The sequence below is a fragment of the Podarcis melisellensis genome, assembly GCF_964234715.1.
Source record: "Podarcis melisellensis genome assembly, chromosome: 2".
NCBI classification, from domain to species: domain Eukaryota; kingdom Metazoa; phylum Chordata; class Lepidosauria; order Squamata; family Lacertidae; genus Podarcis; species Podarcis melisellensis.
In genome coordinates this window covers 110,110,034-110,134,933 of record NC_138529.1, presented here as the reverse complement: position 1 = coordinate 110,134,933, position 24,900 = coordinate 110,110,034, and the positions used below count along the sequence as shown (strand labels likewise).

Here is a 24,900-nt window from a genome sequence, read left to right as displayed (position 1 = left end):
CTGTGTTGCATGTTAAAGGTACAGGAACCCCTGACCATTAGGTCCAGTCGCGACCCGACTCTGGGGTTGCGGCACTCATCTCGCTTTATTGACTGAGGGAGCCGGCGTACGGCGTACATGACTAAGCCGCTTCTGGTGAACCAGAGCAGCGCATGGAAACGCCGTTTACCTTCCCGCCAGAGTGGTACCTATTTATTTCCTTGCACTTTGACGTGCTTTCGAATTGCTAGGTTGGCAGGAGCAGGGACCGAGCAACGGGAGCTCACCCCCTCACGGGGATTTGAACCGCTGACCTTCTGATCAGCAAGTCCTAGGTTCTGTGGTTTAACCCACAGCGCCACCCGCATCCCACATTGCATGTTAAAGACCCTCAATTCAATCCCCCCCTAGGAAGGACAGGGGAATATTCCGTGTCTGAAACCCTGGCGGTTGGCTGCCAATCAGTGTAGGCATTACTGAGCTAGATGGACCAACTGTCTGACTTGGATATAAGGCAGCTTCCTATGTTCCTAAATGATCCCTGCGGGCGTACATTTCCCCATGAGAAAGCAGGCAGCTAAAATAGGCCCTGGCAGACTGAAAATGGGCCACTGCCTGAATCAAATTTTTTGCAAACTAAAAAAAAGAAGTGCAGCAGCTATGGGCTTCCCTTGTAGGGCAGATGCTATCACCTTCCGATTACATTGGTACCTCGGATTACAGACGCTTCAGGTTACATATGCTTCAGGTTACAGGCTCTCCTAACCCAGAAATAGTGCTTCAGGTTAAGAACTTTGCTTCAGGATGAGAACAGAAATCATGCTCCGGCGGTACGGCGGCAGCAGGAGCCCCCATTAGCTAAAGTGGTGCTTCAGGTTAAGAACAGTTTCAGGTTAAGTACGGACCTCTGGAATGAATTAAGTACTTAACCCAAGGTACCACTGTATTTCTTCTCTTCAGTCTCTCCACCCTTTTTGAGATGTGACCAGAATTGCACTGTATACCGTACCCAAACCTTTGGGGGAGATTGCAAGTGTACCATTCAGAGCTGAGACACATTTGCCTCACAAATTAAGCTCTCTCTGACATTTGATGCCAAGAAATAAATATGCAATGTCAATATTTGATGCCCGGTAGTATCTGAAAGTTGTTACTTGAAAGCATTTCAACGACGACATGCAGAAGTATTAGTATTTGAAAGCCGGCATGCAATAGCATTCGTATTTGACTATATTTGCTAGCTAACATGCAAAGTTTTTTTTATGATTTCACTAAATTTGACAGATGGCATGCAATGGCATTTAGTGTTTAAGCACATGTAAGTAATTGGCAATCAAACCATTTGTATTTAATCACCGACATACAATAGTGTTTACCATAATCTGATAAGATGGAATGGAATGGTATGTAGTGTTTGATAATAGTCATGCAATAATATTTACCTACCTACCAGTATTTTATAGCTGACATGCAATGGTATTTAGTTTATGACTATTTTAAAGTTGCTAGCTTATGGCATTTTATATTTGACACCTTATAAAAAAATGAAACAATCAGACAGACTGTCTAATGAAAGTCTAAAGCACCCATATTTTGTGGTCGATTTTCCAAATGTGTTGGAAAAAGCTTGTTTCAGCTTTAGTGTCATTTTCTCTGACCACTTTTGGACTGTGATGTCACCTCAGTCTGTCATCAAAGAGAACTGACTGCCATAGGTCAGTGCTTTCTTCCGACATACGCTTTGCCATCCTGGGTCAAGGCATCTTCTTCTGTGTGAACACCTTCACTCTGACCCAGAGACCCTTGCAGGCTGAGCCACTTCCCAGATGCGAGCCATTCATACAGTTTGTTTTCCTGCACCGATTCCCCGGCATCACACCCCAAGGCTTGGTTCGTCAACAAAATGTTCTCCACGCACTGGCCCAGAGGATAGCCTGAAATGAGAATAAGTGCAGGCTGAGATCACACGAGGAACAATGCGGAATTATAAAACTACAGTCACCCACAAGAGCAATGAACAAAACTGAATGACGGAAGGACCACAGCACTCTGACCTTACCTTCATACTATCATAATTTACCCCCCACGTCTCTCTCTAACAGTGAACTGGGGTGGTTGAGTGCCAGTCAGTTTAGATGGAAAACAGGTCGACACAAAAATAAGGTTGTGGTTACTATATTTTCTTGGGGGAAACCTCAGTTCTCCTCCTGGAAACAGTGCTTGTCTGGAAGAAGAGGTGATCTCAGCAGCTAGGATTGCTTTTTACAAGACGCTGTAACTCTGGTTACATCCAAAACGAGGCTGTAATGGTTATATGGCGTTGCTCGTGCGTAAGTTGCCGTCACTCCTGGCTAGGTAGCCTGGTTAAACCTTTCCTAGCTGGACAGCCCTTCACTTCGTGGCTGTTCAGTCGCTAGCAGAATCCGTCAGTGGGCGTTTCTTGAACTTCTTCCAGCAAAGCAATTCTTTGACGCCAAGTCTACGCCTACTTTCCCTGCGCGGAAGTCTTCTGCGCAGGGTGGGTGTGGGTAGCGGAGGACCTGTGCTCTCCCCGCTGGTCTCCAGCGAAGAGTCCTGGAGCCCTCTCTCCGATTCCCCCATCCGCCCCCCTTTATCCCTGGTGTTACGCTGATTTCCTTCCCCAGCTGCTGAGTCCCCTCTCTCCCTGCTTGTCCCTTCTCCGGCATCGCTTGGGAGCCCTGCCTCCACTTCTGGCTCCGATGTCAGTTCCCTGACAGAGGCTAATGTTGGCACTCTCTACATAGTGCTGCGCAGAGCGCAGAAACTTCACCAGGTACCAAAAAGAACAAAACTTCAATAAAGAATTGGGAAAATTTATAATTTATTTAAGAAACCACTGGAAGCAGATGAAAACATTAGCAGGATTGCAATAGCACTCATAAGGTAGCCAAGACTACGGACAAAATGGAGAGACATAAAATATGGACTGTGAAATAATATGCAGTTGAAAAGGATAGCAATAGGACACATGGACGGGATGCTGGGAAGTCCAGAGATACAGAAAAATCTCTAAATAGGTCTATGTAATTGGTAAGTAAAACCTCCGCGAACGTCCCCCCCGCTGAGCGTCGATTTTGGCGAACGTCCGCGGCAAACCCGGAAGTACCGGAATGGGTTACTTCCGGGTTCGCCACTCACGCATGCGCAAAAGCACTAAATCACACTTCATGCATGCGCAGAAGCGCAAACTGCTCAGCGCATGTGTGCAGAGCGCGCTTTGTCGAGCATCCCTTTCGTTGCTCCAGCACGGATCCTGGACTCAAAACAAGGTACCCCTATGTGGCGTTTGCCCTCTTAGGTGTGTGACATCTTACTGGGTTCATAAGGAAATGGTTAACTAATTGTAAAATGACTTTAAAACAAACCACCAAAAACCCAAACCTGTCCTTTGTGATAAAAAGGAGTAGCTCACCTATATGTTGCCTCTGATGGTGAATGAGACTCCGATTAGCACTGAACCTTTTCCCGCACTCCAAGCAGGCGTAGGGCTTCTCGCCCGTGTGGACGCGCTGGTGGGTCACAAGGTGGGTGCGGTTGGCAAAGCACCGCCCGCATTCTGCGCACTTGTAGGGCTTCTCGCCCGTGTGGACGCGCTGGTGTTTGACAAAGGCCGAGCGGTCAGCGAAGGCTTTCCCGCAGTCCGGGCACCCGTGGGGCTTCTCACCCGTGTGGCGCCGGTGGTGGCGGGTCAGGTGGGATGGGGAGCCGAAACATTTCCCACAGTCAAGGCACCGGTAGGGTTTCTCCCCTGTGTGGGTCCTCTGGTGCCTGACGAACGTCGAGCGCTCCGAAAAACACTTCCCACACTCGGCGCACTTGCAGGGCTTCTCCCCCGTGTGGACACGCTGGTGGCTCACCACGTGCGATTGGCGGGCAAACGACTTGCCGCACACCAAGCACTTGTAGGGTTTCTCGCCCGTGTGCACCCTCCGGTGGCTCCCGAGGTGTTCCTGGCGGGCGAAGGTTTTCCCGCACTCAGCACACTTGTAGGGCCGCTCCCCCGTGTGGACCCTCTGGTGTTTTGCGAAGACGGAGCGGTCGGCAAAGCATTTCCCGCACTCGGGGCACTTGTAGGGTTTCTCTCCCGTGTGGACTCGCCGGTGCTTCAGGAGGTGGGACTGCTGGACAAAGCTCTTCCCGCACTCCAGGCACTTGTGGGATCTCTCCACGGCGTGGATCCGCTTGTGGCTCACCAGGGCCGACGGGTCGGCGAAGCACTTGGAGCACTCTAGGCATTTGTAGGGTTTCTCTCCTGTGTGGTAGCGTCGGTGGATGACGAGCTGGGACTGGCAGGCAAAATGCTTCCCGCACTCCAGGCACTTGTAAGGGGTCTCCCCCGCGTAGATCCCCTGGTGCCTGGCCAGGTGCGCCTTGCGGCCAAAGTATTTGTCGCAGACCAAGCACTTGTAGGGCTTCTCCCCGGTGTGGACAATCTGGTGGCTCATCAGGTGTGAGTGGCAGCCGAAACATTTCCCGCATTCCAAGCACTTGTAGGGCTTCTCCCCCGTGTGGATTCTCAGGTGGCGGGTGAGGTTCGGTTTCTGAGTGAAGCGTTTGCCGCACACAGTGCACAAGTGTTTTTTCCGAGGGTTATCTGCAGAGAGAGAGAGAGAGAGAGAGAGAGAGAGAGAGAAATCACCTCAGAAGGCGCCTCAGAAAGCATATGGACAGACGACAGAGGTGAGATTGTTGTACAGTGGTAGCTCGGGTTAAGTACTTAATTCGTTCCGGAGGGCCATATTTAACCTGAATCTGTTCTTAACCTGAAGCACCACTTTAGCTAATGGGGACTCCTGCTGCCACCGCGCCGCCGGAGCACGATTTCTATTCTTATCCTGAAGCAAAGTTCTAAACCTGAAGCACTATTTCTGGGTTAGCAGAGTGTGTTACCTGAAGTGTATGTAACCTGAAGTGTATGTAACCCGAGGTACCACTGTACATATGTTTTCTAGCAACTCCCAGCATCCTTAAACTGTAGATCCCAGGATTCTTAACCTGAAGCACTATTTCTGGGTTAGCGGAGTCTGTAACCTGAAGCATATATAACCTGAAGCGTATGTAACCTGAGGTACCACTGTATACACAAAGATGGAAAGATACAGCGCTAACTGCTATGCATTAATGGTTGATAAAATTATTGGACTTAGCTGAGGTGGCCAAGGAAATGGGCTTAATTGGAGAAAAATCTTGTTTTAAAAAATATTTTTTATTAGGAATTTCAACACAATTCATCAAAATCAGATCATCCTCATTTTTTCTCCCCATTTTTCCCTCCCCAAGAAAGAAAAACCCACCCCCCACCCAGACTTCCCTCAGCTCCTCTCTCTGGTTTTTCAGCACATGTTATTCTCTGCATGTTATAAAATAGTAAAGATCCTTAATTTATCTATCTATATGTTACCAATAAAAAGTTTGTGAGTGTTTATTCAAAACCTGCCAAGGAGTCCCATTCATTAATTTGAGAGAAATCACTACAGTGGTACCTTGGTTTACAATCGTAATCCATTCTGGAGGTCCGGTTGTAAACCAAAACAGGTTGTAACCCAAGGCGCGCTTTCGCCAATGGGGCGTCCTCCCAAAAAACTGGCTGTAATCCATAAAAAATGGGCTGTAATAAAAAAAAGGGACACGTACTTCCGGGTTTGACGTGGTTGTAATCCAAAACGGTTGTAATCCAAGGCGGTTGCAAACCAAGGTACCACTGTAGTGACATTTATTAAGGACTGGAAACTTTTGGATTTTTTTGTGTGAAAGAGAAAATGAACTTGTAACCTCTGGATTTGTTGAAGATAGGAAAAATATTGGCTCATAGGAAATAGAAAAGTTGGATGTTTCAAGAAGGCAAGAACTTTAAAAAAGAATGGGGAAAGTTTATAAGAAAGTGTTCTACAAGACCACTGTAAGCAGGTTAAAACATTAGCAGGATTTTAACCACACTTGCAAAGTAATGGAAAGCATGTACTTAATTCGTTCTGGAGGTCCGTTCTTAACCTGAAACTGTTCTTAACCTGAAGCACCACTTTAGCTAATGGGGCCTCCTGCTGCTGCCGCGCCACCGGAGCACGATTTCTGTTCTCATCCTGAAGCAAAGTTCTTAACCCGAGATAATATTTCTGGGTTAGCGGAGTCTGTAACCTGAAGCGTATGTAACCTGAAGCGTATGTAACCCAAGGTACCACTGTATTTAGCTGTAGGACAGAAGTCTTTTTTACTTTGCTCATTTTCTTTTTCCCCCCTCTCTCTCCCATTTCCTCCTTCCTTTTCCTTTTCCTTTTTCTTCTGAATGTAACGAGGAAAAATGCAGCTGTACCATTTCTCAGAGCAAGATTAGAGACATCACCAAATTCTAAGAGTATGCACAGCCAACACCAGGGCTGCCAACACCCTTCGCCGGGCTCAAACCAGTCCCTCACCTGAGCAGGTGTCGAAGAGCTTCCTTCCATCTGGAGAATCGGGCAGACAGGGCTCCTCCCCTTGTTCCAGGCGGCAGATGAGACCAGGCTTAGGGGTTGGGCATCCTTCTCAGGAAGAGAAGAGGAATGATGAGGACGGTTTTCCTGTGTTTTGGACGCTGAGAGTTGTTAAAGGAGTTTGCTATTGTCCTCAGAGAGCTGCCGTCCTGAGAGTGGTTTAATACTTCACTCCTCTATCCCAGGGAACTCTGGGAATTATAGCTCTGGGAGGGGAACAGGGGTCTCCTCACGACTCTCAGGGCCCTTAACGCACCCACATTTCCCAGAATTCTTAGGGGGAAGCCATGACAGGTGGCCATCAAACCTCTGCTTAAAAACCCTCAAGGAAGGAGATTCCAGTGGTGGGCGGAGCCAGGGGCAAAAGTGGGCGGAGCAATGCATCTACATTTTATATGTAAAAAGATGTAATCAATACATTTTATATTTGTATTGGGAACTAATTGTACCCTTGCACGGTAGTCTCTCTCTCTCTCTCTCAAAAATATAATAATAATAATAATAATAATAATAATAATAATAATAATAATAATAATAATAATAAATTTATTATTTATACCCCACTCACTCTGGGCGGCTTCCAACAGAATATTAAAATACAATAACCTATTAAACATTAAAAGCTTCCAGAAACAGGACTGCCTTTAGATTAATGTAACAACCTGCAGTTTTATAAGAGTATATATTATTTACAGCAGAGAAATAAATGAGCAAGTTAAATGAGTTTGCGATATGCAGAAGGTATTAAAAAAATAATTTATGGTATGGAACCGCAGAAGGAGAGGGAAGGAAGTCAAATTTCAAAACGTTAAATTGATTGTAAAACTAATGAAATGTTTAAATTTGGGGAAAAAATATAAATAAAAAATGTTTTTAAAAAGGAAGCAAGGGTCTCTCTCAGAGTTCAAGGATTATTATTACAAATGTTAATAATAGATGCATTCTAGCCAAGAAAAGACACTCAAGAGTGCAACAAACTCTTTGTGATTTTATGTTGTGAACCGCCCTGAGACCTACAGGTATAGAATGGTATGTACCAGTAAATTTAATGAAATAAAAGTAAAAGCAGGGATACAGTGGTGCCTCGCAAGACGAAATTAATCGGTTCTGTGAGGCTCTTCGTATAGCGGTTTTTTCATCTTGCGAAGCAAGCCCATTGACAGCATAGCGGATTAGCGCTATTAGCGGTTTAGCGGCTTTTAGCGATCACCTGTTAAGCGGCTTATCAGCGGATCAGCTGATAAGCGGCTTAGGAAAAGGGGGGGAGGGGGAAAACCCGCAGGAACTCGCAAGACATTTTCATCTTGCGAAGCAGGCCCATAGGGAAATTCGTTTTGCGAAGCGCCTCCAAAACGGAAAACCCTTTCGTCTAGCGGGTTTTCCGTCTTGCGAGGCGTTCGTCTTGCGGGGCACCGCTGTATTATGCGGTCTGGCCTTAGAAGAGTTCTGAGGGCCGCACAGAGACAACTGGAGGGCCGCTGCATTTGGCCCCTGAGCCTGACGTTCCCCACCCCTGACATAACTAAATCTGAAGGAAGGAAGCAACTTCCCTAACGTAGAAAGGAGTAGGAAGACGGAGGAAGGAACTGGCATAAATCTTTTATTTTGAAGCCACCTTTGCCAACCTGCGGCCCCTCCAGTGTTTTGGATCCCAGCTCCCATCAGCCCCGACCGATAGACACAGCCTTCGCACACCTACGCCAAGGAAGAAGCGAGTTCCTTACCCAAGGAGGCCACATTCCCGTAATTCTCTATCATGACTTCCTTGTACAAAGCTCGTTGGTTGGGGTCCAGCAGATTCCACTGCTCCTTCGTGAAATACACGGCCACATCCTCAAACATCACCAGGCTCTGCAAGAAGAAGAAGAAGAAGAAGAAAAAGAGGAGGAGGAGGAGGAGGAGGAAGAGGAGTTTGGATTTGATACCCCGCTTTATCACTACCCGAAGGAGTCTCAAAGCAGCTAACATTCTCCTTTCCCTTCCTGCCCCACAACAAACACTCTGTGAGGTGAGTGGGGCTGAGAGACTTCAGTGAAGTGGGACTGGCCCAAGGTCACCCAGCAGCTGCATGTGGAGCAGGGAAGCGAACCCGGTTCCCCAGATTACGAGTCCACTGCTCTTAACCACTACACCACACACAAAGGATTGTTGCTCAGTCTCCTGCGCCTGGCAGAAATATTTTCTCACTGGATCTGAAACAGAGGTGGGGATCCCTCCCCCCAAAAAAATGCTTTTTGGGACTCCCATCACTGCCAGCCAACATTTCCAATGGTCAGGGCTGACGTAGCACCAACAACTACAGGGCCACGGATTCCCCAGCCCTGCTATATAATAAGCATGGTCAGAAAGAGAACTCTTCCCCTGAGATGTTTCTATAAAAACGTCTTGCATGCATGCTTGAAACATCAAGAACACAATTCACAGCTTTGTTTTGACTGTGCAGACTCCAGAGAAATGAAGGAGTTCCACAAGTGCACAGGTGCACATTTGCAAAGTTCCCTTTCTATGCCATAGGATTTATCCAGAACATCCCTCCAAACAACACATCTGAGGTACTCTTGAGGGTTTGGTCCACTAATAATAATAATTTTAAAAATGTAAATAAAATAAAAATAATTTATACCCCGCCCATCTGGCTGGGTTTCCCCAGCCACACTGGGCGGCTTTCAACAGAATATTAAAACATTAAAAGCTTCCCTAAACAGGTCTGCCTTCAGATATCTTCTAAAAGTCGGGTAGTTGTTGTTCTCTTTGACATCTGGTGGAAGGGCGTTCCACAGGGCGGGTGCCACTACCGAGAAGGGCCTCTGCCTGATTCCCTGTAACTTGGCTTCTCGCAGCGAGGGAACCACCAGAAGGCCCTCGGAGCTGGAACTCAGTGTCCGGGCAGAACAACGGGGGTGGAGACGCTCCTTCAGGTATACCAGACTGAGGCCGTTTAGGGATTTAAAGGTGAGCACCAACACTTTGAATTGTGCTTGGAAATGTACTGGGAGCCAGTGTAGGTCTTTCAAGACCAGTGTTATGTGGACATTGCTATTGCAAAAGTGGATCGTTTACCATTAACTCTTGCATTTGTCTAAAACATATCTGCAGCAAGTTCAGGGGGGAAAGTCTTCAGCAAGTTCTTGAACCTGTCTCTCTCCAGATGTTGTTGACCATCCTTGACCACTGGTCCTGCAGAAAGTGATAGGAGTTGAAGCAGAACATCTGCAGAACCTCAGGTTCCCCATCTCTGCTTTTATGAAAACATTTCGCTCTTTTGGAGGTATTTTTAAAAAACTAATGGATGGCTTTGGGGCAGAAGCTGAGCAAGGTTCCAGGAGACTGCTGGCAGAGTAAGATTTTCTTCTGGCTTGTGACTCATTCAACTTTTAAAAAGTTCCTCATTTCCTTATTGGAAATTATATAATGTGCATAGATGTTTGCTTACTTCCATGAAAGTTTCATTTACTGTCAGTCCCTGGGATTCTGAGCTTAGCGTCTCTGACTTTATTTGCTTAAAGGTAAAGGTAAAGGGACCCCTGACCATTAGGTCCAGTCGTGACTGACTCCGGGGTTGTGGCGCTCATCTCGCTTTATTGGCCGAGGGAGCCGGCGTACAGCTTCCAGGTCATGTGGCCAGCAGGACTAAGGCGCTTCTGGCGAAACCAGAGCAGCGCACGGATTCGTAAGTCCTAGACTCTGTGGTTTAACCCACGGCGCCACCCGCGTCAGCAAAGTGTGCTAAAGCTGTCACTCGCACCTGCCTATATTTTCTGAATATAAAAGGAAGTGTTACAAAGAAGTCAAAGGACAAATAATTGGACTTTTACAACACAACCCTACGCATGTTTACTCACAAGTAGCTCCCACTGATTTCAACAAGGCTTTATTGCATGTAAAACGCAAATGTGTGTTTGCAGTTTCTGTATTTCTTGGTATAGGACACAGAAGCTGAAGGTCTTGTTCTGTCACAGGCTAAGTCAGGGGTCAGCAAACTTTTTCAGCAGGGGGCCGGTCCACTGTCCCTCAGACCTTGTGGGGGGCCGGACTATATTTTTTTGGGGGGGGGGAGAACGAATTCCTATGCCCCACAAATAACCCAGAGATGCATTTTAAATAAAAGGACACATTCTACTCATGTAAAAACACCAGGCAGGACCCACAAATAACCCAGAGATGCATTTTAAATAAAAGGACACATTCTAAGTCAACATTTAAAGACCTTCCCCAAACTTTCATAACATCAATGGCATATATATATATATATATATATGCAGGTTTTGGTGTCCTCGGGTGTCTTCCCGTGTAAAAGTTGGGGTGTCTAGGCGACGTTTCGACGAGGTCTCACTCGTCATCTTCAGGCTGGTGCTTTCGGCTTCTTGTTACTGGCTCTGTTCCAGTAACAAGAAGCCGAAAGCACCAGCCTGAAGATGACGAGTGAGACCTCGTCGAAACGTCGCCTAGACACCCCAACTTTTACACGGGAAGACACCCGAGGACACCAAAACCTGCATTCCTGTACCCGTGAAAATCTACGAAAGCATATATATATATATATATATATATATATATATATATATATATATATACATACATACATACACACACATTCTTGAAGGAGTCTCCATTCTGCTAGATGAAAGGAACCATACACAGCACACTGAAGCCAGATTTTTTAAAAAATGGTTTAATATTACGTTCTTTTATTTTACAAACAACAGCAACAAAACTAACAAGACTTCCACTTCCATTCATAACGAGACAGACGGCAGTAGAAGTAGGCCAACCTCGAGAGTCAACAGAACTGGCCCTCCAGCTCTTAATCAAAATTCAGCAAATCACACATATTAAAGCAATAGCGGCTGACCGAGGCAGGAAGGGCTTGTGATATTTGGCAAGCCCCTTCCTTACAGCGATCACATCGTAATTAGGCTCCCACTTCGCAGATAATATCTTCCTGCTAAGCTGTCAAAACCTAGAGGACTCTGGCAAATCATTTTTATTGAAAGTAGAATTTGAAATCAATAAATAATTAGGGTAACAGAAGAATTGGCTCGTTGGATCAAGCTCAGATTTACGTTCCATGATTGGCGGCAGTGTTTCAGGCAGGGAGTCTTTCTCAGCTGTACTTGGAGATTTTGGGGGTTAAGCCTGCAACCTTCTACACATGCAAAGCCAATGTTCTAACACTGAGTCCCATAGTAAAAGGTAAAGGGACCCCTGACCGTTAGGTCCAGTCGTGACCGACTCTGGGGTTGCGGCGCTCATCTCGCTTTATTGGCCGAGGGAGCCGGCGTACAGCTTCCGGGTCATGTGGCCAGCATGACTAAGCCACTTCTGGCGAACCAGAGCAGCGCACGGAAACGCCGTTTACCTTCCCGCCGGAGCGGTACCTATTTATCTACTTGCACTTTGACGTGCTTTTGAACTGCTAGGTTGGCAGGAGCAGGGACCGAGCAACAGGAGCTCCCATGGACGATTCCCTAAATACGCAATTTCAGGGACTTTGCCTCCCCGCTCCTGCAGGAAAGAATGCTCTGCTCTTAACTGCTAGCTTTCTCTCTCTCTTTTAACTCATTAAATATATAACCTTCCCTTCTTCCCAAAGTTGCTTGGGAATGCAGAGGAGGCGCGCTGGGGTCTTGGCCATCAGCCAGGGAATCAAATGTCGCTGGCAGGCTTCACCTCCTGCCACCTGGCAAGAGCATCATACCAAAAGGGAGACTGACGGACCAGTGGGCAGAACAGTTGCTCCAAGGCTTTGCTTTCCTCTTCCCTCCACATCCTTCATCCTTTTGTGCCATGCCTGCTTGATTGTGAGCCTGCAATGCAGGGATGGTCTTATCTTTTCATATAATTACAGTACAGTCTTACCTTGGTTTTCAAACAGCTTAGTTCTCAAACGTTTTGGCTCCCGAACGCCGCAAACCTAGAAGTGAGTGTTCTGGTTTGCGAACTATTTTTGGAAGCTGAACGTCCAACAGGGCTTCCAATTGGCTGCAGCCAATCAGAAGCCGCAGTCTGGTTTTCGAATGTCTTGGAAGTCAAACTGACTTCCGGAATGGATTCCGTTCAAGGTACGGCGGCACATGCATACTCTATAGGTGAAGGTAAAGAGACCCCTGACTGTTAGGTCCAGTCATGGCTGACTCTGGGGTTGCAGCGCTCATCTCGCTTTATTGGCCGAGGGAGCCAGTGTACAGCTTCCAGGTCATGTGGCCAGCATGACTAAGCCACTTCTGGCGAAACCAGAGCAGCGTAAGGAAACGCCGTTTAGCTTCCCACCAGAGCGGTACCTATTTATCTACTTGCACTTTGATGAGCTTTCAAACTGCTAGGTTGGCAGGAGCTGGGACCGAGCAACAGGAGCTCACCCCATCGTGGATATCCGAACCGCCATTTTCTCCTCTTAGCAATCATGGCTAGTTGTTGAATCTTCCATGAATTTTTCAAATCTTTTTTTTTTTAAAAAAGAGATGTAATCTAGTAGATATCAACTATCAAGTCTCAGCACCAACACCCAGAATTCTTGGGCAGCTGATAGTGCCCTGGGCCTCTTCTTTCCTTCCCCACTGCTGCCCCATGCTCCAAAACATGGTGCACCCAACTAGGCTTAGGGAAGCCATCATTTCGAATCCTGCCATTACTCCACCAGAGCACCACTTCTCAGCATGGTGGGAATTTTAAACGCTGCTCCCTGCAAAGAGAAAACCAGCACAACACAGGCAGAAGGCTAAGTCAGGACCTGTCTCAGTGCTACACTAGTTTTCTGTTTGCAGGATGTTTTCCCTTGAGGAAAGCATTCAGAAGCTGCAAAGTACAATCACAGCTGCAGTCTAAGCTCCACCATGCCACCTCATTTTGCTGCACAAAACATACAACAGAGTCTCAAGAACTGGCCCCATGAGCGTGGTGTCACAAAGGTTGACCTGACTTCTATAAGGTTGCAAACTGACTCTGGCTCCAGTCCCAACAACTAAGGTAAGGTAAAGGGACCCCTGACCATTAGGTCCAGTCGTGGCCGACTCTGGGGTTGCAGTGCTCATCTCGTTTTATTCGCCAAGGGAGCTGGCGTACAGCTTCCGAGTCATGTGGGCAGCATAACTAAGCCGCTTCTGGCGAACCAGAGCAGCACACAGAAACGCCGTTTACCTTCCTGCCGGAGCAGTATTTATCTACTTGCACTTTGACGTGCTTTCGAACTGCTAGGTTGGCAGGAGCAGCGACCGAGCAACGGGAGCTCATGCCGTCGCGGGGATTCGAACCGCTGACCTTCTGATCGGCAAGTCCTAGGCTCTGTGGTTTAACCCACAGCGGCACCCACGTCCCTCCCAACAACTAAAGAGGGCCTTAAATCAAAGTAAACCTTTTCCAGATTGCTCTGCAGGTATAACACACTTTCAAAGGGCCTTGGCACTTCACAGCAGAACTAGAGAACCTGTAGAACCTGTATTGTTGGACTACAACTCCCATCATCCCCAACAATTGGCTATGCTGGCTCGAGAAGGCTGGGAGTTGCTGTCCAACACCTGCATTGCTACAGTAGCGAGGTCCCTGCCCCCAGAACCATACAATCTAAACCTGGACAGAGAAACAAGGAATGGGAGGCACACAGGTAACAAGAGATGCAGATAAGCAAGCAAAGTGACACACGATGCATTCTTTTTATAATTCTGTCAGCAAGGAGAAATGTTAGAGACAAGACGTTAGATTCGTGTCTCCTGCTTAGAAAAAAAAAGATCCATGCTTGTTTTGTTTTCACACCACTGCGGCAGAGATATTTACAATGTTGCAGAGATTTTTCCTTTTTTTTACGATGTTGACATCAGCAGGCAATGATACGAGATGCTGGACAAAGTGTACTCTAACCCACAAAAGCTTATGGTTACGCCTTAAGTCTTTAAGGCGCCTACGAGAGTCTGTCTGAGTTACGATCGGAGGGTAGCGTTGGGGAACCTGCATGCACACATCGTGAGGGGACATGCCTCCAAGCATGGCTTTTATAGCACTGCAGCGCCAGCAGGGACCATATCAGTCACACTCACACACCAAAAAAAATATGATGCCGCAAACAGCCAAGGACACAACAGCTCTTGCTCTCTGTTTGTGCGTGTATTTCAGAGGTGGATCTGAGACTTCAGCATGCAAATTCCTGAGGATCCGAGTCTCATCAAAGCGCTGGATCCGTGGCTTAAAAGATAAATAAGTGAAACCATGCAATGACAGCAGATAGACATATATAAACAGACGCACACAATATATCAGCTGCTTCTGTTTTTCTAGTTTTCCTGCTGCTTTTTCCAAACTAAGGCAGAAGCACTTTCAGGATCTACAAGGACCTGAGGTTTATCTTTTCCCCGCCATTTTAAGAGGTTATATTTGGTCTCTCTCTCCCCCCCCCCGTTGCTTTTCTGCCCCTTCTTCTCCCCACACCCAGGCACACACCCCCTTCCTAAGTGCACAAGGGGATGCAAAGCTCAGCCCCTTCCTTTTCCCCCTCTGGGTCTATGAAAAAGGGTGGGGAGAGAACTCAAGCAGACAAAGGAGACACCCCCCTCCCATTCCCCCAAGTTGCAATACACATAACACCCCCCAAAAAAAGCCCCTCACCCCCCCCCCGCTCTCAGTTAATGCACTCCCCCACCTTTTACCTGCATTTGCAAAAGGTGGGTTTCTCCTCCAGACAGTTTCCGGCTCTTGCAACTCAACTCACTGACGCCCCCCCCTTCTGTCCTGGGGATGCTTCCCCACGCCCCTTTTCCAGCTCAGCCAATCCCTCGGCTTCTTCGCACCCACCCGGGCCAATCCACTGTCGGGATATTCAAGACTCAGTACCGTGGAGGGGAATGGAGGCGGGGCTAAGAACCCAGTGGCTGCTGGGAATCGTAGTCCTTGTTCTTCCTCCCCCCCCCCCCCACACACAGAGGGTCCCCAGCGCCTCCCTTTGCCCTGAGCTTGAGAGACTTGGGTTGTTGCTTTCTAGTTTTTAACCCGTTTTTCGGCCCGCAAAGCACTCTGTAGGGTTGGAAACGAAAAGAATAGAATGATAAAATATAAAATAAATAGTAAAGGGGACGCCTGACCATTAGGTCCAGCCGTAACCGACTCTGGGGTTGCGGCGCTCATCTCGCTTTATTGGCCGAGGGAGACGGCGTACAGCTTCCAGGTCATGTGGCCAGCATGACTAAGCCGCTTCTGGCAAACCAGAGCAGCGCACGGAAACGCCGTTTACCTTCCCGCCGGAGTGGTACCTATTTATCTACTTGCACTTAAGGGTGCTTTCGAACTATTAGGTTGCCAGGAGCAGGGACAGAGCAACAGGAGTTCACCCCGCCGCGGGGATTCGAACTGCCGACCTTCTGATCGGCAAGTCCTAGGCTCTGTGGTTTAACCCACAGCGCCACCCGCATCCCAAAATATAGAATAGAATAAAATAAAATCTAAAATAAAATGATGCTGCTGCAAAGGTAATGAAGATGACCTTAACATTTTAAAACTGCAGCAGACGAAAGCAAAATCCAAAACAGGAACAGCCTGTGCATTTGTTTTCTGGTGCAAAATCACTGGCTTTTTTTGCGGGGGCGGTGTGTGTGTGTGTGGAATTCGGCCCTTAGGTTTTATTTAGATAGAATGTATTCCCTCCACAAACAAAAATATGCTGCTGCCCTTTTTTCTCAGGCTGCTTCCAGGTGGTTTTATTTTCTAAAGACGTTTTTAATAAGGATTTCTATTTTTAAAACAAGCTACAGCAACAAAACAGAAAAGATTTAACAATGGAAACAAATCCATGAAATGCCCATTTTGCTGCTGGTGCTCAATACAAAATAAAACGCATACAAGAAAAAGCAGGTAATCCCACCGCCCCCAGAAAGCAAACAAGCTCACCCCAACAACTTTTTATTTACCTTCTGTTTATAAGTACATTTTAAAATGTACAAGGGTTAGGAGCTTGAGCAGCAACCAAGAGAGGTACTCTAACCACTATACCCCATGACCACCAGGTAAGTTGTCTCTGTGTGCATGGCTGCACCTCCTCCAGTAACACAGGCAATCTTCAAGGGAACACATAGCAGGCAACAGCTGTGACATTCAGCACAACTTGGTCTTCCAAGCTGAAAATGTCCAAGTCCATGTGGGGGGTGGGAACCCCTTCTCCATGGACATGCAGTTCACCATCTGCAGCAGAGAGCTAGAGCCTCCAAATTATTAGATTAGCTTCTGTCGAGCTGTATGAAAATAACTGTGCCACCTTTTCCCTCCTAGTCCAACTACAGGGATTCCACCAAACGGAGGGGGGAAATTGGCCGATGGACAGAGGCGGTCATCTGTCAGCCGAGTGCTGTGGAACAGATGAAAAACACAAGTTCACTGGTGTTTGCTGAGTGGGTGGCAAGTCTGCAGTCTGAAGGTGGCTGATATTCAAGACTAGAGGCCATCTGATCTTTAGGAATGAACCTAGCGGATGTTGTGTGGGCCCGGGGGGTGGGGGGGAGTCAGTGGAACTACACTATCTACCTGAAGGCAGCCCTGGATTGGGAAGTTTGTAACGTCTGATGTTTTGTTGCGTTTTTATATATGCTGTAAGCTGGCCAGAGCGGCTGGGGAAACCCAGTCAGATGGGTGGGGTATAAATAATAAAATTATTATTATATACAGTGGTACCTCTGGTTAAGTACTTAATTCGTTCCAGAGGTCCGTACTTAACCTGAAACTGTTCTTAACCTGAAGCACTACTTTAGCTAATGGAGCCTCCTGCTGCTGCTGCGCCGCCGGAGCACAATTTCTGCTCTCATCCTGAAGCAAAGTTCTTAACCTGAAGCATTATTTCTGGGTTAGCAGAGTCTGTAACCTGAAGCGTATGTAACCTGAAACATATGTAACCCAAGGTACCACTGTGTTTCAGTGATAATATAGGGTGTAAAGGTAAAGGACCCCTGACAGTTAAGTCCAGTTGCGTACGACTCTGAGGTCGCGGCGCTCTTCTCGCTTTACTGGAGCGAGGGAGCCGACGTTTGTCCTCAGACAGTTTTTCCAGGTCATGTGGCCAGCATGACTAAGCCGCTTTGGGCGAACCAGAGCAACGCACGGAAACTCCGTTTACCTTCCCGCTGGAGCAGTACCTATTTATCTACTTACACTGGCGTGCTTTCGAATTGCTAGGTTGGCAGGAGCAGGGACCGAGCAACAGGAGCTCACCCCATGGCGGGGATTCGAACCACCGATCTTCTGATTGGCAAGCCCTCGGCTCTGTGGTTTAGACCACAACACCACCCATGTCCCCAGTATAGGGTTTAGAGCACACCAATGAATAAATATGCAATTCTGAGTATTGTTTGCATTTCTCAGCTGCACGTCCTTTGACGTCCGTTCTCTATGGCAGAGGTTCTCAAACTGTGTGGCAAGAAAGGGTGGCAAGTGTGGCAGGAAGATTCAAGGACAACCAAAATAACATTTAAACATTTCAGTGTAGGTATGGGTATACAACCAGAAACAGTAACCACGACTCTCTTCAAGAACATTGGCTGTTCTTCCACGACATATTGTTGTGAACAGGAGTTCCCAACTCTGACAAATATGAAAGATCAGAAAAAAAGGAAGGCGATAAGAGTTTGTCTCAAATCAGACCTACTACAAATGAGATTAACTGGAAAAAGCAAGTTCACACCTCTCACTGAGTTTGCATACCTACTTAAGGTGCATATGTAAGAGGCTCATTCATAATTAAATTTTGGGAATGATTCATGTTCTTACGTAGCTCCTGGTATGCCCCACGGAGGACCTTAAGGTCCACAAACGACAACATTTTGGAAGTCCCAAGTCGCAAGGTGGTTAGATTGGTCTCAACTAGGGCCAGGGCCTTTTCAGTACTGGCCCTGACTTGGTGGAACGCTCTGTCACAAGAGACCAGGGCCCTGCAGGACTTGACAACTTTCTGCAGGGCCTGCAAGACGCAGCTGTTCTGCCTGGCCTTTGGTTTGGACTCAGTCTGACCCTTATGTTTCCCTCCCCTTATGGTCTTGATTTATCGGCTATTTTAAAATGAGGCTGCACTTTAAATTGTATTTTAACCTGTATTTTAAATTGGTCGCCCCCCTTTCTTTCCCCCTATTATGTTTTTACTGTGATTTTATTGGTGTTGGCCGCCCTGAGCCCGGCTCTGGCCGGGGAGGGCAGGGTATAAATAATTTTTTAGTAGTAGTGGTAGTAGACTTGCTGGTGTTCCACAATCACATTATAAAATAGCTGTGACCTATGTTGTAAATCAAGTTGTTTCTTTTCCTTTTTCCAATAAAAAAATGGGTGCAGCCCACAGCAATTTTTTATTCTGAAAGTGTGGCCCAGAGATAAAAGCTTGAGAGCCACAGCTCTATTGTATGGGGAAAGGCTTGGAAGAGTCATAATAATTCTCATCCACGTGGGCTCTCTCGTGGCAGATGAGGCCTGACGTCGACGGGAAACATTCGCCGCACATCAAACACGTATAAGGTTTGTCGGCCGCACAAGTCCTCTGGTGCCTCATAAGGTCTGAACTTTGAACAAAGCATTTATGGCATTTCAAGCATTTGTGGGTTCTCTCGCCCGGGTGAACTCTCTGGTGTTTTGCCAGGGTGGAGGGATCAGCAAAACACTTCCCACACTCTGGACACTTGAAGGGCTTTTCTCCCGTGTGGACTCGCTGGTGTCTCTCGAACTGCGGTTTGGAAGCGAAGCCTTTCCCGCACTCCGAGCACTGATAGGCCAAGCGTTTGTGGGTCGTCTCTCCCGTGTGAACTCGCCGGTGTTTCGCAAATGTCGAGGAGTCGGCAAAGCACTTCCTGCACTCCAAACAAACGTAGGGCTTCTCCTTTGTGTGGATTCTCCTGTGCGTCACGAAAGTGGAGTTGTGGGCGAAAGACTTCCCGCAATCCGCACACTTGTAAGGTTTCTCTCCTGTGTGGACTCTGCGGTGAGTAGCAAAAGTGGAAGAATCGGCAAAACTTTTCCCGCAGTCCGAACACGTAAAGGGCTTCTCCTTCGTGTGGGATCTCTGGTGCCTCGCAAAGATTGCTCTGCGGGAAAAACTTTTCCCGCACTCTGCACACCCAAAGGGTTTTTCTCCCGTGTGGACTCTGCGGTGCGTAGCAAGTGCCGAGGAATAAGCGAAGCATTTCTCGCACTCGGAACACCAGAAGGGTTTCTCCTTTGTGTGCACCCTCTGGTGGTTCGCCAGTTCCGACTTGCGAGCGAAAAGCTTCCCGCAATCTAAACACTGAAAAGGTTTCTCCCTGGTGTGAACTCGCTGGTGGTTCCCGAGCTGCGACTTCCACGTAAAACATTTCCCGCACTCCGCGCATTTGTGAGGCTTCTCCCCTGGGTGGATTCTCCTGTGCGTGACAAAGGCTGTGGAATAAGCAAAGCTTTTCCCACACTCCAGGCACTTATAGGGGTACTCTCTCGTGTGGACTTTCTGGTGGGTGACGAGCACCGACTTGTGAGAAAAGCGCTTCCCACATTCGGCGCACACAAAGGGCTTCTCTCCGGTGTGACTTCTCCGGTGCTCCCCGACCTGAGATTTCCAAGCGAAACACTTCCCGCAATCTAAGCATTGATAGGGTTTCTCTCCCGTGTGGACCCGCTGGTGGTCGGCGAGTTTTGATTTCTGGACAAAGCACCTTCCGCACACGGCGCACTGAAACGGGTACCTGCCCGTGTGGGCTGTCTGGTGAATCACAAAATAGGATTTGTGAGAAAAACGCTTCCCGCACTCCGCGCAGCCGTAGGGCTTGTCTCCCGTGTGGATTTTCCGGTGGCTGGTGAGGTTTGATTTGGTGGCGCAGCGCTTCCCGCACTCGGAGCACTTGTAGGGCTTCTCTCCCGTGTGGACTCTTTGGTGGATCGTGAACTTTGATTTCTCAGCAAAGCACTTCCCGCACTCCAAACATTCATGGGCTTTCTTTCCTGTACGGAGATCCTGGCATCTGGCAACATGTGATTTCTGAACAAGATGTTCCTCCCGAGCGGCACGTGGGTGGTTTCCCTTGCGCTCATCTGCTGGAGCAAAAGGCAGATAGAAATAGGATTTATTCTGGAGGAAGGAAAAGCTGGAAACCTGGGAAGAAGGTTGAAAGGGGAAACTGAACCCCTGAAACATCAAGTAACGAAGCAGCTTGAAAACACCTCCCTCTTTCATCCCATCATCCCCAAATACTGCAGTCACATCCACAACACACATTTACACAGCATGGCTTCCACCAAAGATTCCTGGGAGCTCTAGTATAAGGGTGCTGGGAACTGTAGTTCTGCCAGGGGCAAGTCGGGAAAACAGAAGAGCAAATAAAAATTTTATTGTCACATGAATTTGGGAGCTTAGGTCTTCAGCAGCAGTTGGTTTAATGCAGTGTTTCCCAAACTTGGGTCTCCAGCTGTTTTCGGACTACAACTCCCATCATCACCTAGAGAGGAAGACCATTGGTCAGGGATGATGGGATTTGTAGTCCAAAAACAGCAGAACTGATCAGAGTCCCAAGAAATCACGAAAGAGTTTGGGGATGGTTGGCTTCCCCTGAGACCCCTCACCTGAGCTGGCGTTGGAGTTCTCAACTTCATCCAAACCCCGACAATTTGGCACCCACGGTTCTTCCCCTCGTTCCAGGTGGGAGATGAGCTCAGGTTTGGTGAACGGAAATCCTACCCCGGGAAGAAGACAGCAGAGAATGTCACAGGAGATGTGGTGAAACACAACCAGAGGAGGGCAACCAAAATGGTCAAAGGCCTGGAAACGATGCCTTATGAGGAACGGCTAAGGGAGCTGGGCATGTTTAGCCTGGAAAAGAGGAGGTTAAGGGGTGATATGATAGCCATGTTCAAATATATAAAAGGATGTCACATAGAGGAGGGAGAAAGGTTGTTTTCTGCTGCTCCAGAGAAGCGGACACGGAGCAATGGATCCAAACAACAAGAAAGAAGATTCCACCTAAACATTAGGAAGAACTTCCTGACAGTAAGAGCTGTTTGACAGTGGAATTTGCTGCCAAGGAGTGTGGTGGAGTCTCCTTCTTTGGAGGTCTTTAAGCAGAGGCTTGACAACCATATGTTAGGAGTGCTCTGATGGTGTTTCCTGCTTGGCAGGGGGTTGGACTCCATGGCCCTTGTGGTCTCTTCCAATTCTATGATTCTAACCAAACCCCCAAAGAGGGAACCACACAACCACCACACATATCCTGATATCTTTACAATTGGGAGAGAACCTCCTTGTCCACTAGGTCTGGCAAGTGTCTTAAATTGGACCCTGTGGCTATTGCCCCAAGACCACACTGATGATATACAATGTCAGTTAAAACCGCACCTGCTAAAGAACAATTGGGAGCTTAAAGCTGGCTTCCGATTGTTTGTTAATTTTTTTCCTTAATGTTGGAGTTATATAATACAGTGGTACCTCGGGTTACATACGCTTCAGGTTACAGACTCTGCTAACCCAGAAATAGTACCTTGGGTTAAGAACTTTGCTTCAGGATGTGAACAGAAAACGCGGGAGGCCCCATTAGCTAAAGTGGTTCTTCAGGTTAAGAACAGTTTCAGGTTAAGAACGGACCTCCAGAATGAATTAAGTTCTTAACCCGAGGTACCACTGTGTGTGTGTGTGTGTGTGTGTGTGTGTGTGTGTGAGAGAGAGAGAGAGAGAGAGAGAGAGAGAGAGAGAGAGAGAGAGTTCAATCAATGAATGCATGAGGTAGTTGCATGAATGATGGTTTGAGTATGCCTAGGTCTTCTCTCAGCCTGGTCTGCCTCAGCCTGTTGTGAAAGGGGAAGTCTTTTGAGCAACTCGCCCTGAATATTTTTAGAGAAAAGGCCCAGTGAAGAAACCAGGTGTGCCATAGATACGCATCATTTCAAACATGCAGAGATGGGCAGGTGAATTTCGAGGCTTCTTGCAGAGTGATGAACCAGAATCCTTACCCAATGAGGCCACATTCCCATAATTCTCCATCATGACATCCCTGTAGAGGGCCCTTTGGTCAGGATCCAGCAGAACCCCCTGACTCTCCGTGAAATACACAGCCACATCTTCAAAGGTCACCACCGGCCCCTGCAAGGACAAAGAGACCCTCATCTCATTGACCACAAATGTTTTCAAGAGTAGAGACATCACCTTGCCAACAAAGGTCCGTATAGTAAAAGCTATTGTTTTCCCAGTAGTGATGTATGAAAGTGAGAGCTGGACCATAAAGAAGGCTGATCGCCGAAGAATTGATGCTTTTGAATTCTGGTGCTGGAGGAGACTCTTGAGAGTCCCATGGACTGCAAGAAGATCAAACCTCTCCATTCTGAAGGAAATCAGCCCTGAGTGCTCACTGGAAGGACAGATCCTGAAGCTGAGGCTCCAATACTTTGGCCACCTCATGAGAAGAGAAGATTCCCTGGAAAAGACCCTGATGTTGGGAAAGATGGAGGGCACAAGGAGAAGGGGACTAGAGGACGAGATGGTGGGACAGTGTTCTCGAAGCTACCAGCATGAGTTTGACTAAACTGCGGGAGGCAGTGGAAGACAGGAGTGCCTGGCGTGCTCTGGTCCATGGGGTCAAGAAGAGTCGGACACGACTAAACGAGTAAACAACAACAGGGCGCAGACCTGGAACAGGAAGCAGCTGGCCCAGAAGGCACCTTGCCCCACTGACTCAGCCCAGACTCTCCCCATCTTCCCACATCCACGACTCCCCTCCTGTCCCGGCCCTTGATTAAAAAAATGTTGCTTCTGGAATGTGCCACTTCAGGCTGCAGGTGGAGCAGTCTTTCCACACAGCACAATGCCAGTGGTAGAATAGACTACAACACTTGGGTCACTTCTGCAAGGCCCGCAGGTGGCTTTTGACAGGTGAGCAGGACATGTCATGTGATTGACAGGTGGGTTGCCCCGCCCATCTGTCAAAGGTTGCCCCTGAGAAAGATCTTTATCTCACCCCCTAGAAAGAAAAGGTCCCCCTTGCCCAGCTTTAAAGCATTGCAATTATCAGCAAACACAGCCACCTGCTGCGTTAAGAGAGTGGATTTAGGGCATCAGCACTTGAAAATATGAGCTTCTGTCCAAGTTCAGAACATCAGGGGGGCTTTCCGGCCAGGTGTGTGTTGTGAGATCGAAGCTCTACCTCTACCACATGCAAATTCCTCACAGTATCTATGTGGCATTGCTCATATTAAAAGCACTATTTTATATTTCTCTCCCACCCACCTCCCATTTCATCCAGGTTTGCCATTTCCTAAGAAAATCCAATAACTCGTTGTTGTTGCTTTTTTTTTTAAAAAAAGCCCCGTTTGTGATATCTAAACAGTAATAAATAATAATAATAATAATTTTTTATTTATATCCCGCCCTACCGAGCCGAAGCTGGGCTCAGGGCGGCTAACAACAATAAAATAATACAACAATAATACAATCAAATTGCAAAATTAATCCCCCACTACTTGGAACTGTCCCGTTCCTTTAACAACGAACAAAAGTGCACTGAGATCACATGCATGCAAGGCATCTTTAAGAGCTGGTGTGTGTTTTTTTTCAAAACAAACGAAGAAGAAGAAAATGCTCTTTCAGGGATTACAGCGGTCTGAACGTTTATCTCTTTTTTTCTTTTCTCTATCCACACCTCCTCCCCCCTCCTCCGCCATTTTTTGAGGTCACATTTGGTCTTTTCTTATCATTTCCCTCTCTTCCCAAGTACATAAAGGGATGCAAAGTGCAGCCGCTTCCTATTCCCTTCTGCATCTAAAAGCAAAATAAAAACAATAAAATCAATACTGGGGACCCACCAAACAAAGGGAGGAGTCAGCCCCTTTTGCCCATGCTATGCAAATTTAAAACAGCTCCTCGCACACTCCTTCCAAGTGATGCATTTTCCAGCCTTACCTCCATTTAGGATCCGGAAGATAAAGATGTTCTTCTTTCCCGCAGTCTCTTGCGAATTCAGAGAATGCCCACCTGGCTCTGTTGCCCTGGGTGGAATGTTGGTCTCTGACGTCTCCCGCCCCCTTTCCCCATCTCAGCCAATCACTCGGCACCTTCGCCAGCCTCTCAAGCCAATGGGCAGGCCGCATTCCCAATGGCTGCTGGGAAATGTAGTCTTTTTCTTCTTCTTCTTCCTCCAGGGCAACATTTTCGCAGGGATTTGAGGGTGTTCGCAGACGGGGACCAGAGCGCTCTGCGCTGCAATATTTTGTTGCTGGCCTTGCTGCAAACAAGCTATGGCTTAGGGCCCCACTCTCTTGGGGGGGCCCAAAAAAATTCAAAGGAAAGAAACAACTGGATGTACATTTCCAGAATATAAGATAAAACACAAATAAAATAAAACCTACATACAGCAAGAGTGGTTTTTGTTGTGTAGGCTCCTACGACCCCTTCATGGATCAATTCCTTGCTGTGGCGAAGGGGCTTGAATAACTCAGAATAACTCAGAGACATCACCTTGCCAACAAA

The 24,900-nt window shown here is 47.5% G+C and overlaps 1 protein-coding gene across 7 annotated transcripts; it reads right to left on the bottom strand.

Annotated features, from left to right (window-relative positions):
* Nucleotides 1-599: 599 nt before the first annotated feature.
* Nucleotides 600-24,792, bottom strand: LOC309364473 (uncharacterized protein). Of its 7 annotated transcripts, none has more exons than XM_081901826.1 (5): nt 21,012-21,118; nt 8,195-8,321; nt 6,414-6,518; nt 3,413-4,594; nt 600-1,913 (listed from the first exon to the last, which is right to left on the bottom strand). In XM_081901826.1, exons 1-5 carry the CDS (start codon nt 21,039-21,041, stop codon nt 1,696-1,698), a joined length of 1,662 nt encoding a protein of 553 aa, XP_081757952.1. In that variant the 5' UTR covers nt 21,042-21,118; the 3' UTR covers nt 600-1,695. The 7 variants fall into 7 exon arrangements, with proteins under 7 accessions (XP_081757952.1, XP_081757951.1, XP_081757950.1 ...); XM_081901825.1 differs by lacking the exon at nt 21,012-21,118 and adding an exon at nt 15,107-15,198 and having other exon boundaries at nt 8,170-8,321; XM_081901824.1 differs by lacking the exon at nt 21,012-21,118 and adding an exon at nt 15,107-15,192.
* Between the last annotated feature and the right edge of the window lie 108 nt (nt 24,793-24,900).